This window comes from Salvia hispanica, chromosome 1, assembly GCF_023119035.1.
Source record: "Salvia hispanica cultivar TCC Black 2014 chromosome 1, UniMelb_Shisp_WGS_1.0, whole genome shotgun sequence".
Classification (NCBI taxonomy): domain Eukaryota; kingdom Viridiplantae; phylum Streptophyta; class Magnoliopsida; order Lamiales; family Lamiaceae; genus Salvia; species Salvia hispanica.
Genome location: NC_062965.1, coordinates 20,841,693 through 20,856,286, shown reverse-complemented (window position 1 = coordinate 20,856,286; position 14,594 = coordinate 20,841,693). Strand labels below are relative to the sequence as shown.

The window sequence follows — 14,594 nt, the reverse complement described above, 5'->3', positions numbered from 1 at the left end:
TTTAACTGCTATATACAGTCCTTTCACATGCCATACAATCTGTTACTATTATCATGAAATGTTGGGACATCTTTCATCAAGATCAAACTATTGATTTATGTTAATTTGTTTCTGAAACCCAGGGTGGTGGCAGATCTTCTGCAAGAGAAACAATAGGAAGAGTTGCTGCCGGAGCTGTCGCCAAGAAAATTCTAAAGCTATATGCAGGGACTGAAGTAAGTTATCGTATTTGAGCCAAATTTCTGTTTAAAGTGTCACAAATTCTTTTAGCTTTTAGTGTCATTGGATATGCCTTCCACCTCACTAGAACTTACATTTTTTTCTTCATTATAAATAGATTCTTTGGCTACACCTGATATTGCTACCAGATTTGTTATACATAATAACAAATCTTAGCTGCCCCCTTTAATTAATGAAATTTTAGCTAAAGATAAGAAAACACAATTTGCCAACATATGTCTATTCATGATTCATGGGCCTTAGAGGTCAAGGTGAAGAAACCTGCTTTGTGTTTACTTTTATGTTATCTTCTTTGTCGAAGTGTACGGGAACATCTTATCTTAAATAATGATAATGTGGAAAGTGCTCACCCTGCTACGGGGTTTGTTATTCAATTAGTTTATATCCTCATGCTTGTGTTGCAGATTATTGCTTATGTTTCACAAGTGCACAAGGTTATCCTTCCTGAAGGTCTGGTTGATCATGATACTGTATCCCTTGATCAGGTGAACATAACATCGAACCATGTTTTCTTCTGCATATTGTCATTGGTAATGCCTCGAGTATATTGCAGAAATGCGTTTGGTGGTAATAGTTGCTACTGAGTACTGATACCGTTGTAAAACCTGCTGATCATTGTGATTCATATATCAATGACCAGTTCAGTAATTCCTTGACTCTTTTTTTCTCTTTTGTTTCTATCATACTAAAAAAAAAATTACTACTATACTAAGACAGTGTGCAAGACCTAAAAATACTCCCAACTTAAGGTTGGCTGAGCCATATGAATATGATTGTCGTGAGTTAGGGAGGGTTTAGGATAAACTGGTCAAATTGCTGCCTGAGTAGTGAGTATATCCGAGCTCTTGTTTGCACACTGAGCTACATACGTTATCCATATAATCGTAAATATGAATCATCTCCTTTTTTCTGTTGGTTTTTTATTTTCTCGTAGCATATCTTTTGACAAGTTTCGTCTTTACTATTTTATGCAGCATCCATCTGGCTTGTTAGTTTTTAATTTTCTCTATTAATTATGTTTTTTCCAGGTAGAGAGCAACATTGTAAGGTGTCCAGATCCCGAATATGCGGAAAAGATGATTGCTGCTATTGATGCTGTCAGGGTGAGAGGTGATTCTATTGGGGGCGTTGTCACTTGCATTGTTCGGAATGTTCCAAGGGTAAACCCACCTGTTCTATGCCTGCCCTTCTCCCTCTAGCTCCTTTCACCCCCACCTTTGGCTCTTTTAATCAATTCACTTACAAAATTATAGTTTAGTTAAGTTTACTATTCAGGAAAATCCTGAAAAAATAATAAATAAATGAATAATATAAGCAACTATTTTGCGTATTTGTAGGGGCTTGGTTCTCCAGTCTTTGATAAGCTTGAGGCGGAGTTGGCTAAAGCCTGTTTGTCATTACCTGCAACAAAGGGATTTGAGTTCGGCAGTGGATTCGCAGGTATAAAAGCCCTCCGATTCTACTTTACCTATCATATTAGGCCAACAGTTTACATAGAACTTCTTTCAAGTTATTGTTCTTAGCTACATCTGTTTTCGCTCTAATTTCATCTCAACTCAAAACTTAACCAGGTACATTCATGACCGGTAGTGAGCATAATGATGAATTTTACATGGATAAGGATGGTCGAATTAGGACAAAAACGAACCGATCTGGTGGGATTCAGGTAATTAATTTTAATTTTGAGAGACAGGTCTGCTTTTTCATTCATCATTTCCAATGTGTCTTTATTCATGATCCAATATCCATTTTCAGGGTGGAATATCAAATGGAGAAATCATCAACATGAGAGTCTGCTTCAAGCCAACAGCGACAATCTCCGTATGTTCTTTGTCTCTCTTCTTGTCCCTTGACTTCAGGGCATTCATTAATATGTCCACTTATCTTTTGTGTTCAGCTTCGTTTTGGATTACAGCATCTAGGCAGTTTATATCTGACCCTTGATATTTTTTTTATCTAAAGTTCAAAACTGAAATTAAAAATCTTAAAAGTACAAGTTCGTCTCATAGGGGATTTAAGGATGATGTCAAGACGAGTGTTTTGGGATTAACTCTAATGGAAAGTTCTTTTGCAAATCCTTTTCCATATCACTGCTTTCAGTCACTTCCTTTGCGTAATTTGTTCTTGTGCCTTGGAGAGTTCAAATCGTCTCATGGATGTTGTGTAATTTGTTCAAATTGAATGTAAAATTTATCAAACTTGTCATATTTCTATGCAGAGGAAGCAAAATACTGTAACTAGAGACAAACACGAGACAGAGCTCATAGCACGAGGTCGTCATGACCCTTGTGTTGTTCCAAGAGGTATGCCACTGAGTTATGGATGTTTCTGTTCAATTGCCTTAACATCTGTTGACTATTTATCCTCTTTTAAATGTTTACGCGCCATATAACTTAACATGCCACTTACGTGCACCTCATGGTTACCATGCAGCCGTTCCAATGGTGGAAGCAGCCGTAGCCATGGTGCTCGTTGATCAACTAATGGCACAGTATGCACAGTGTAATCTGTTCCCAATAAACCCAGCATTACAGGAACCCCTCAAACAGCCCCATGACGCTCAGGCAAAGCTTAACCTATAATGGTGCCTCGTTGTCTGGTACGAGTCTATTCATATTTGATCGCGTTGTTTATCATTCGTCATTCGGATAAGTGACTGAAGGCAAACTATCTGCTGCGTTTTCGCTCGATGTTGTATGCTTAGTTTTTGTTTATTCTGATAACATTGTGTATGTACTTTCTATGTAGTCGGAATGTTTCCCAACATATTTATTGCTAGTTTTGGCGACGAATAATATGTAAAATAATTTGAGTTTGAACACTACAAAAATCGTATACTTTTGCAGTTTACTTTTCAGTTTTATTTTTTTCATTGAAAGTGATTCTTATTTTCTCTCGTTGAAAAAAGAGTTTTAATGTGATAATTACATGCAAATTAGATTTAATTTTTCGAATTTCATTAATTTATAATCTCTTGCTTGACATACTTAAATTATACATCCCGTAACAAGAAATAATTTATACCCACATGAGCATTATCTATGAACATCGTCTTATGTAGTCCATTTATTTGTTTGATACAAATAGTTTAATTCCAGTATCTTAAAATTATCATTACTTTTATAAAATACGTACATAAATTAAAACTCAATTTTTTATTTTATTTGTTTCAAATCATAGTAAAAGTGAATATATTGAGTTCTGATTTTTAGGTAATTTGTAAAGTTAATGACTAGTAGAATCAAAATAAATACTATAAAACCAAACAATAGTACTATATCTAATTTGTTTACTTGTAGATATAATATTCATAATATTATGTAGATATAATATTCATAATATTATATCACAAGTATACAAATTAGATAAGAGTCATGCAATGATATGTTGGAATTGTACCTAACATTTATCTGAGTGAATCCGTCAGTTTCATATGATTTGTAGACTTTGAATAAAAATAAAGAAATTTGAAGAACATTATAGATTACTTAGGAATTCAATTTTCTACAAAAAACAATGAATAAATATGTATTTATGCGAAGAAAAAAGGTTTAAAAACTCCAAACAAAACAGAGCCTATTGTATTAATAATTCGAAGAAAAAACTCCGAATGCGTTTTCTAAATTATTGCCTCGTCACTATCAACACATCTCTTTCTCAATAATTTAAATTTGGATGTAAACTACATTATCAATTAGGATTATATCATTATCATCATTAAATTGTAGAATTGCGTCTGAGACTGGTAAGTAACCAAAAATATAATCCTACCAATAAACTAAGCCTATTTATCAATGACATGCCATGCAGAAATGTTCATGTATAATACAGATTGCACATAAAGAGGGATAATATATAAAATGAATAACCCTAGCCCCTCAATTAGTAGATGCTCATATATATTTCAAGATTGAAAAAAATAACATTTCAAATTTTTTATATCCTTTTATTGGCAGGGGTCTGTGTCAATTTATAGGTAAACTCCATTACCATCTTCAAACAACACTAATGCTATGTCACATAACAAAATAGGAAGGGTGAAAGAGGTTCAACAATACTGTCACAAATAAGATGTAGTTCATGAGTGGTTAGCTAAATCTTTTGCAGTTTTAGGTTAATCACAGAATGTCCATATTCCACCATATACCATTGTTATTATGATTTCCATAAAGCTTTTCTATCTCTCAAAGTTTGAAAGACAAGAAAAGGGCAGAGTTTAGTTATCACCATTTTTACCATCCTGCTCCATTTCATCAGCATCCTCGAATCGTTGGTCGTTTATCTGAAGCTGCAACAAGAGAGAATGTATATATTAGCTTTACATACTCCTACATAAAGAAATTCACAGGGCACAGATGAACTAATCAACAACAATGGCGAACTTAATTTCTAAATGTTTCATGCATGCTGAGGGTTGAAGGTAACCTGCACTATGGAATGAGCCAGGCCGAGATTTTCTTTGGCACCAATTGGATGAGCTGGATTTGGGTCGGCATCCCCTTCAGAGTCGTCATCCTCTGATGAGCCAAGGGAGAAACCATAAATAACACAAAAAAAGTTATAATGAAGGGAAAAGGGAATTAGTATCAATTAGTACCAAGTTGATCAGCACTGGTAATCCAATCGTATTCACCGTCTACTTCTACAGGAAGCACAACACACTAGTTAATCAGTGACTGACGAATACACGAGAAAACGATGTATATGTCTGACATGGAGATTAATACCACCTTCAGTCGGATCAGGATTTAGCTCAGCACATTCACAGAACATAGCAAATAGTGTATCCACTGCAAGGATAAAACTCTCATTCAAGGGGAATGAATAAACATCCACAAGGAACAAATAAATTAAAAAGGCAAAGAAAACAGAAACCAAAGTTTACATTGTTTAGGATCTGACGGCACAAGTCTCATCTCAGTTATCTTCGATAAGTTCAACGTATCATCACTCTCGGAATCTGAATCTTCAGATTCATCATCCTCAGTACCATTCTCAATCTTGAAAAATAAAATAAATACAAAGATCACCATTGGACCATTCAAAAACTATATATCAATGATTCAAATCTCAATAAGAGGAAAGAGAAAAGTACAAGCTTGCATACATTGCAAATTCACAATATTAGATCACTTCACCAATAGTTATACATTTCAATTGCTTATGTCATTGTCAATAATATCACTTCAATGAGGATATTCTAATACTGCCAGATACACTGACGGATACAAATCCAAGGAAATAACGTGATGATTGAGTTCAAATCTCAAAGCAGGAAAGTGAAACTTCTTCCATATCACTTTAATCATAGCGCAAAACTAATATCAATTGCAAAGATACACGATACTGAAGCACAAATTATAAATATCACATAAAAATTGTGCAATCTCTTCAACCGTGCAATTCTAACCAGATCTATCCATATCCAGACTTTAACCTTCTAAAATTCAAAATGCAGCTTAAATCATCCTATATTTAACACAGCAGACTGCAAAATAAATGACAGAGAGCAGGAGTGTTTAGACTAAGGATGAATCGCACCTGAGCATAGATGCAAGGGGAAGGATAAGCCTCAGGATCTGTAGAAACAGCGTGAAGCGACACAGAAAGGAAGTCCACAGCATATCCTTTCGCCATATCCGAGTCACTCAGCCACACTACTTGCCTTTCCATCAAATTTCAAAACAACGAATCAATCACGCCGCAAAGCTACGTATAAAATAAGCGATGAGAATCGACAGCTCAAACAACCTGGAGGTGATGTAGAGAGTGCCGGGGGATTCCGGCGCGCGGCGGCTGCTGCCGAGGACGATGGAGACATCGTGCTGGACGAGCATCAGCTCCTCGCCGTTGTCGGCGTTGAGGATCGGTTTTCCGACGCCTTCGCCGCTTCTTTCAGTCACCGATCGAATGCCGGAGGCCATTTCCGGTGGAATTTAGAGAAGGAGAAATGGGGGTTTAGGGTTTTGAATATTGGTGCGGTCAGGTTTAAAAGTGGAATGGCGCTCTCTTTAATTCTGTTCAAATATATACACTACTAGGAATCATATTCCCGGGATTCGCCTCGTTTCATTTTCATTTGACCACTTGTTTTTCAAGTTTTCACCCCTTTAAATTTTGCAAAAAATCATCGAACGAGAGAAAGCGGGTGGTAGCGGAGGGTAGGGGAGTGGTGGGGAGGGGGGATCCCCCGGAGTACGAACGGGGGGATGAACGAGGCATAGGCCCCAGAACGGGGGATGGGCGGACATGGATGGTGGAAACAAAAGGCGATACCCCGCCCCCCACGAGTTGCCACCACCGGGTTTATTGACGGGGTCACGACACATCGCCGGGCTGGGGGACTACTTTTCGAGTACCCCGGTTCGCCCCATGTTCCGGGGCTTTAATGCGGAGTTGTTTATGCGCATCGTTGGGCTAGCTAATTTTGGCCGCTTCGACGACGGGGGACCGGCCAACCCCCATCCAAAAGTGACGGGGCTACAAGTCAAAGAACCCCACGATAATCCTCGAGGCCGTAGCTGATTACTAGCTTGTGGATTTGGCATGCGTATTTTGGGTAGCCGGGTCGAACAACGACCTCAACGTCCTGAACTCGTCTCCCCTTCTTCAACGAGAAGTGCCGTGGCGTCGGTCCAGCCTGCCTCTTTTGTGGCCAACGGCAACCGGCATGATATGGGCTACTACTTGGCGGATGGGATATACCCTCGGTGGCCGGTCTTTGTGAAGACGATCCGACAAACAAGTGATGAAAAGAAGGCCTACTTTGCGCAGCGACGGGAGTCGGCGCGCAAGGACGTGGAGCGCGCATTTGGTGTGCTCCGGTCTCGATGGGCGGCAATCAAGGGCCCAACGCGTTTGTGGGATGTCGGATGCGTTTCCGAGATAATGTACGCCTGCATTATCACACTGCAAACATGATCGTCGAAGACGAAGGCGTACAAGCCGACTAGTTGGGTCGGTGACGATGAAGCCGGTCCAAGCCACGAAACGGCCACCCCTAGTGTACGACGGTACCTCTCGATGAAGCCGGCCGACTCAAGGAATTTGCCAACATGCGCCAAGTGGATGCTCATATTCAACTCCAAAAAGGATATAATTGAAGAGTTGTGGGCACGAAGGACTGCACGACGATAGTTTTTTTTTCTTTATTATGCATGTACTTTTTTTTTTATCTATGTAACTTTTTTAAATGCAATTAATGAATTTTCCCGTATACGTGTCTAAATTTAATTCCGTATTTTAATCGGAATTTTAATTCCGTAAATGTAGTATATTTTGAATTGTTTTTATTGCATTTTACTGGCCTATGGCTGGCCTAAATCTGGCGTGACAGGTGGTTTTTTTAGTGTTGGCTTTGACGTGGCAGAGGAGAGAATGGCTGGCCTATGGCTGGCCTAAGCACCATTGCGGATGCTCTAAAACTAATATAACCATTCCGTATATGATTGTTATTTTAGTATAAATCAATATGAAATGCTTATTATATACGCCTTTAGCAATATTTGTTGATTAATAAATTGAAATGACACATTGAATTTCAGTGTGTATACATCTAATTTTAGTTTAAGAGACTTATTTATATCTATTTATTGTTGATATTAGAAATACGGAGTATCTTTATTTGTATGCGAGGAGTGTATGTTTATATACTTTTAGAATTTCAAAAAACAAATCCTTGAATTGATTATATTGATAAGTTATTTTTTTTATATAGTTTTCGTTCTGATAAGTACATAGTTTGTTTGAATTATTTGAAACCATACACTAATTAATATAATAATTAACTAATTATTTTTTCAAAAAGACACTAATAATAATAATAATTTTCCCTGATTACATGTCTGATAGTGATATTATTCGTATGCAATAAATGATCTCATTTTTTAATTACCTTTTGGTAAATCACAATCTACTAGTTTATTCCATATATTTTTGTTATCATAATAATAATACTATAAAAGTATTTACATTATATTTCGTCCAATTTTTTTACATTTATTAAAATTCGAGCCAAGATAAAAATAGATAGGTAATTGCAATCAAAATGGGTTATTTCGTCCAATTTTGTTTTACATTTATTAAAATTCAAGCCAAGAAAAAATAGATAGGTAATTGCAATCAACGTGAGTAATAAGGGAAAATTAATAAGTAATTATATATTACACTTTCTTCAAAGACAAAATACAAAGAAAGTGAATAGTGAAAAAAACAGTTTGTTTGACCACCGTGGGAGTGGCGGCAACACCACCCCCGCCGCTGGCCGGCAAAGAATCCCACAAAGATCCACCACTTTGTCTTTGTCTCTGTCTTTGACTCTCTCTCTCTCTCTCCCTCTCTCTCCACTACAGCTGAAATTCTTCTTCACACATTACCCCACTTCCTCAACTACATCCCCCACCAATCCAAAGAAATGTTCAAGCCACTATCATCATCACTTTTCTTCTTCCATTTCTTTTTTTTTTTTGGTATTCTATACCTAGTTTCAAACACCTTTGCCTGCATAAAAAGGTGCAAATTGACATGTTACAAAAGGAGGTGAAGAAATTTCATAAACAATTAAATACTCCTATGACTTTTTTTTCACTTATATGACTTTCTTGGATATCATGAAGATTATTGAACAAGAACACATTTCACAGCAGAAATTGTCTTGTCCCTTTTTAGAGCCATATTTTTGGGAAAGATTTGGTAAAAATTGTTTGGATGGCAATGGAGCAACAAACTTCACTCACATCAAGCCTCTTTGCTCCAATGAGATATGCTTTTCTTTATTGTATTTTATTTAATTATTATGCTTCAATAATACATAGATATCTCACATGTAAATTCACGAATATCTTACAAGGCAACCCTAAACCCCACCTATATTTTCAAACTGACAAAAATATGGTAGACCCATTTGATAAAAAGACTGGTAAAAATGGACACTTGCACTAGCCAGCATACATACGAAAAAAATGAAGTTTAGGACAACCAAGATGGCTTGTCATGTAAATTCTCTATGAACTCGAAAAATTATTCTAGGAGTGCGTTCTCTTTGATGGAGAATGGAAGAACTGAAAATTTACGGAGCAACCCATTTTCCCCTACCCGGCAATTTTTTCCAAGATGATCAATGATGATTTCCCATTTACCCGACCTATTAGTTGTAGGAGATTCGTCTTACTTAATGTGGTACACTTCGTAGTTTACTGAGGCACATTGAAGACATACATGTCCAAAAACGAAAAACCAAAGTGATGATTCTTTACCTAGGAACAACCCCCTACATATGTTGGCAAAAATGACAAATAAGCCCCTGGCAAGCATCCAAGGGTTGGTGTCGGTGGGCAGACAACAATGGAAACTATTTCAATTTGATATTGTTAGGTTTTCATTCTTTGAATATCTTGAAAACGACACCGTTATAGGCCAAAACATGGGACCATGACCAACCTAACATTGTTATGTTGTAGTGATAGGGACTCATCACAAATTTCTTGATTCATTTAGGAAAGTAAACCACATATCAATCAAACATTATGTAGCAATAATTACTCATAAACAGTTGGTTGACATTCGTATTGCAGTTGCATTAACAGAGAGAGCTTACCAGTTTTTTTTCCCTTGCTCCCAATTTGTTGTATGTCACGTTGCGGAGATCGGTCAAGATGGTCTCGAGATGGGCTGCTTCAGCACGACTGTTGGGGCTATCCGGCAGCTCCTCCGCTGGTGCTCCAAGACCAGCTGCTCGGCGAACCAGTCGAGCTTCTCTGAGTTGCTCTGCTCTCCGAGCCTCTTGCCTCCAAATAGGACGGACTCGACGTTCTTCTGTTTCAGAGTTTCATCCGCTATTCCAGTCAGTAGGCCTATGTTGCTCGGACTCGGGTCTGAGTCAATGTGGGGCCCACACCTACCGAAACTCGATCCGTTGGCCTATTGGTACATGATAACATTTAAAAGATTAGGCTATGATCAACTACCAAATGCTAACTAATGCCTCACGTTTCAAGAAAATTAGCCAACAATTGAGATGGAAATTATTAGATCATTAATATACGTCCAAATTATGCTCAGCATTATCCATCCACCACCACCACAGATTTAAAGAAGACAACTAGGACTAATTAATTAAATTATCATCCATAACTAATCATATGCTTCAACAGTACTCTTATAGCTACAAGTCAATTCTCAAATATCATAATCATCCCCCAAAATATTTGTCAAAACTTCCAAAAAAATTCATACTCCATAGTCTATAAAGTTAGGTGATACACAAGAAAGGAAACTGAACAAGGCCACACTTCTCAATGCCAGCACACAATATGTATCACAAAAATTGGAATGATGATGTTAAGATCTTGTCTTTTATAGGAAAATAATTGCAATTTCTTTTTTATACTTGTATTTATATTTGTTTTGAGGATTTTGACAGTGTCACTGCTATGTCTCACTTATAGAATATGCAATCAATTTTCCTGTTCAGGCATGGGAAAAGGACTCTCAACACACTAGCCCTCTATAAAACAGACAAGAAAGCAAGCTGTGTCCAGTTTAGCCATTTCCTTTCACTCTCATGATTTACTCACTCCAGTAATTTGTACAGAGGATGCATCATGATAAATTATGTACATGCAAGTATACAAATATATAATGTGGGCTCATGAGATTTCAGAAGCCAGTTTCTATTAGTTCTGGTAAAATAATGAATTGAGATTGTGAAAACTACTTTTAATATCATACTGATACAGTCAAACATGTGACTTTACTGTGGGCTGTAGGGATACAGTCAAAAACAAATAAAGAAAGAAATTATTCACTCTGCCTACTGCAAATCTGCAAAAGACTAACCATTCTGTCCCCATTCCCAACCCCCAATTATTTTCAATATATCAATTCCAATTGCTTTGTCTTCTGAGTAGGAGTACTTGATAGACATATTAGTATGATCATCAACAAAAGTGAAGCAAATCTTGAAATAAGTGGAATATAATATGAGGCTAAATAGTCAAATGAAGGGGGTAAATTTGCATAACTTCGTATAATTGCTCTAAAGTGATAATTCATCCATTAAATTTACATTATCTAACCAAAACAAAAAGACTAGTTCAGTATGATCCATAACCCAAGAAAGCAGGTGTAAGAAAAACATCATTATTATCATGAAATATCAACCCTCAGGTATCAAAAGATAGAGAATTTTTTACTCATTTCGTCAGAAAATAAACACCCTCAAAAAGCGTGCAAGTGGAGAACAAAGTAAATAAAGTCAGTATTTGTGATTAATTATATTACTGCCAAATTCCACTTCAGTCAATAAGAAGAATCTAAAAAGAGGCATTAAAACAAACTTTAATTGCTTCATTCAATGTGATCAATGTGAGATGCAATCAGAAAAATGTAATTAAGAAAAGATTTATCACCTGAATTCGCACATAATTACTGCTCCGGCACTGGCCGAAGGCCATCGCCACCGCGTGGTCGACGAGCTCCGCCGACCCCTCGCCGGAAATCCGAGCCAACGGCCGAGCCCAATCCTCCGCCGTCCATTTCCGAACCTGCTCGTAATCGAAGGCGCTCTCCGTCAGCTGCCCTCCCGCACCGAGTGAAAGTACCAAAATGTCCTCCACCCCTCGCACGAACGGAAACTCCTGCTTGTTATGCAGCACGTGCGTAATCGCCGCCGCCGTCGGATTGCTCATCGTCAGTCCACCGTCGACGCCAACGCACCGCGTCTTCCGGTCCACCGATTCCATGCGAACCGGGTTGAATAAACCCGGTTCAGCTGACGTGGCGAGGCACACCTCCCACAGATTAAAATCGAAGCTATCCGACTCCAAAGCGGCAGCTCTCGAGAACAGAAACGGCGCCGTACTGGCCAAATCGTAGCAAGGGATTAAAACCGGTTTTATCGTGTTTTTCAGCGTCAAACTCCGTCCGGTTTTCCGATCCTTGAACGCCTCCTTCATCGCTCTCTCCAGGCCGGCGCTGGACGCGCCGGCGGAGGCGCTCCGGCCGAAAACTCGCTTCAATAGACCGATTTTCCGTCGCCGCGGGCGGCGGAATTTGCTCCCCTCGGCGGCGAGGAACCTCCACGTGTCGTCGGCGCGGAAAATCGGGCGGCTGTGGCTCTGATCGCTCGCGGCGAAGAGCATCGCCGTGAATATCCCGCCCACGCCGGTGCCGGCGGCGACGTCGAAGTAATCGGCGATTCTAGCGTTCGGATCGCCGGATTTGCTCCTCAGCGCCGCCTCCAAATACGACAGCGCCTTGCCGAGAATGACGCCTCGCATTCCGCCACCGCCGCCGCCGTCGACGCTCAGAATGCGTATTTTCCCCCTCTGATTCTTAATCGCGTGGATTTCCGCCTCGCCGACGCCGTTTTTAGGCTCCGGAATCGGCTTCGGCAGCCAGAGCTTTGGATCGTCGTAGCCAAACAGGAATTTGCTCTCCAAAATTGAGAAAATTTCGTAGCTCAATTTATCTGTATCGATGCTATCAGCACGATCGGCTACACACGCCATTTTCTCAACGTATTTTTTCTCTAAATTGGATTATACATACATATATTTACAAAATGTATCTATTGCGTGTATATATATATATGTATGTATAATGTAATGAGCCTGAAATCGAAGAACCAGTGAGATTACCAGTTCTTCAGTTGCAGGCTAGAGATACAGAGACGGAGAGTCAAATGGCAATCAATTGCTGGAAGAAAGTAGATCAGAAAATGGATATGGCGAAGAGAGATTGCAGAGAGAGAAAGGGAGAGAGAGCAGTTTTTTTGCAGAATGTCTGTTTACCCTTTTGGTTTTTATATAGAATTATAATTTTGATAAAAAAATAAAATGAAAAAGGCATCCGAGAAAGAAGAATTATTAGATCCGAAACAAAATCCGAATTTTGTTATTTTCGACATTTTGGACTTTTTATTTGTGATTTTTTGCAGATTAGTTGATTAATGTAAGTTTCAGTAAATTTGTTTTTTTTGTTTTGCTAAATTATCACTCAAATCTGTCAATTTACAGCATTTTGAAATAAGAGACCAGTGAACTTCTGCATAGTTAGCATTTTCTTTCATTCTCTCATAAGAATAAATACTACATACTCACTTTGGTCTTTTGGGTAAACAATTAATTTTGTTTGAGGTATTTTTCCATTATTTTAAAATATTTTTTACTCTTTCTTCATTTTTTACCTTTAAAGCTATTTTAGTTAAATTCCAATTTTTAAATATTATCACGTTCAAAAATAATTTTCTGAATTATGTTATTATATCATAAAAATATATATCACCATATATCATTGGACAAAGACTTAATTTCATTTAAAGTACATTTCACTATTTTCGGATATTTTTAACATTTCTTCAATCTTTTGCCTTTAAGGCTGTTATAGTTAAATTTAGTATTAGGCTTTTAAGATCAAAAAATTTATGAGTTCCGTTATATCAATAAAACTTAAAAATATTATTATCCATAAACAATACTCCTATTTGATTCATTTTTAAATTTCATTGACACGGGATAATAATCAATAGCAGATGAAAGTCAAGATCGATCATCCTATTGGAACCAAAAAATTCTATTAAATTCGATTTTTTGAATTGATTTTGACTCACGTTACGATAATTTCGTCACAATCCTCTGTGTACTATCCAGTGTCAACAATGGTCACTGCACTGCTTGTACCTTGTGAGCACAGGTTGATCATCAACTATTGATGATAATATAAGCATAATAAACAAATTACTACAATAATATTATGGTTGATTCAACTTGCATGAAACGATGGGAATGGAATAGACCTAATTTGTTAGGAGCAATGTATGAATATATGATACAGACACTATTTTGTCTTAGTGAGAAAATAGTTTTATTGAAAGGAAAAGGCTGCGAATTTGTTTTGGTTTTTATTTGCGAAAACCTTTTGGTCAGTTTCAGGTGGTGTATCATTGAGTGATGGGCCGTTGAGAAATGAGAATGTGTTGTCAAATCATAGCCGTTGGTTGTTAACATCAACGGTGTAGAGTGATAGTGGACTATATGCGTGATTGCCGATGGGCGTGGTGTACATGTTATTGATAATATTTCAGCCGCACCAATAATCTTACTCTTTTCATTTTTTCTGTGTTCAAGAAAATCAGTATTTTAATTTAGTTGGGAAGTTTTTCTTATACTATTATTATTCGTTAACAAAGTTTAATTTTTTTCTTTTAATTATTTCTTAATTAATCAATTTTTTATGATACTTCATTAACAGTGAACGAAATAAGTAATTTGCATTTCAGATGTGATCAATCTAATTCGAAAAAAAACAGTAGTAGAAGCCAACATTTTAGACTGAGACCTAAGAACTCATTTCAC

At 37.6% G+C, this 14,594-nt stretch overlaps 3 protein-coding genes across 4 annotated transcripts in view; 1 reads left to right on the top strand and 2 right to left on the bottom strand.

The window, feature by feature from the left end:
* Positions 1–3,090, top strand: part of LOC125202441 (chorismate synthase 1, chloroplastic) — a 5,214-nt gene extending 2,124 nt beyond the window's left edge. Inside the window, exons 6-13 of the mRNA XM_048100833.1 lie at positions 123–215; positions 645–725; positions 1,269–1,400; positions 1,578–1,680; positions 1,812–1,906; positions 1,996–2,061; positions 2,459–2,543; positions 2,674–3,090. Coding sequence (XP_047956790.1) covers positions 123–215; positions 645–725; positions 1,269–1,400; positions 1,578–1,680; positions 1,812–1,906; positions 1,996–2,061; positions 2,459–2,543; positions 2,674–2,822 — 804 coding nt within the window. The 3' untranslated portion in view covers positions 2,823–3,090. The remainder of the gene's footprint in view (positions 1–122; positions 216–644; positions 726–1,268; positions 1,401–1,577; positions 1,681–1,811; positions 1,907–1,995; positions 2,062–2,458; positions 2,544–2,673) is intronic.
* A 1,144-nt stretch (positions 3,091–4,234) lies between these two features.
* On the bottom strand, positions 4,235–6,222 carry LOC125202442 (chloride conductance regulatory protein ICln-like). 2 transcript variants are annotated; one of them, XM_048100835.1, is made up of 7 exons: positions 5,992–6,222; positions 5,782–5,905; positions 5,126–5,240; positions 4,971–5,030; positions 4,838–4,882; positions 4,666–4,757; positions 4,235–4,528 (listed from the first exon to the last, which is right to left on the bottom strand). In XM_048100835.1, the coding sequence occupies exons 1-7, from the start codon at positions 6,162–6,164 to the stop codon at positions 4,457–4,459; spliced, it is 681 nt and encodes a 226-aa protein (XP_047956792.1). In that variant the 5' UTR covers positions 6,165–6,222; the 3' UTR covers positions 4,235–4,456. The 2 variants fall into 2 exon arrangements, with proteins under 2 accessions (XP_047956792.1, XP_047956793.1); XM_048100836.1 differs by having other exon boundaries at positions 4,838–4,876.
* Positions 6,223–8,352: 2,130 nt separating this feature from the next.
* Positions 8,353–13,020, bottom strand: LOC125202440 (patatin-like protein 6). Its single transcript, XM_048100832.1, has 3 exons — positions 11,649–13,020; positions 9,836–10,158; positions 8,353–8,739 (listed from the first exon to the last, which is right to left on the bottom strand). Exons 1-2 carry the CDS (start codon positions 12,747–12,749, stop codon positions 9,889–9,891), a joined length of 1,371 nt encoding a protein of 456 aa, XP_047956789.1. The 5' UTR covers positions 12,750–13,020; the 3' UTR covers positions 8,353–8,739; positions 9,836–9,888.
* Between the last annotated feature and the right edge of the window lie 1,574 nt (positions 13,021–14,594).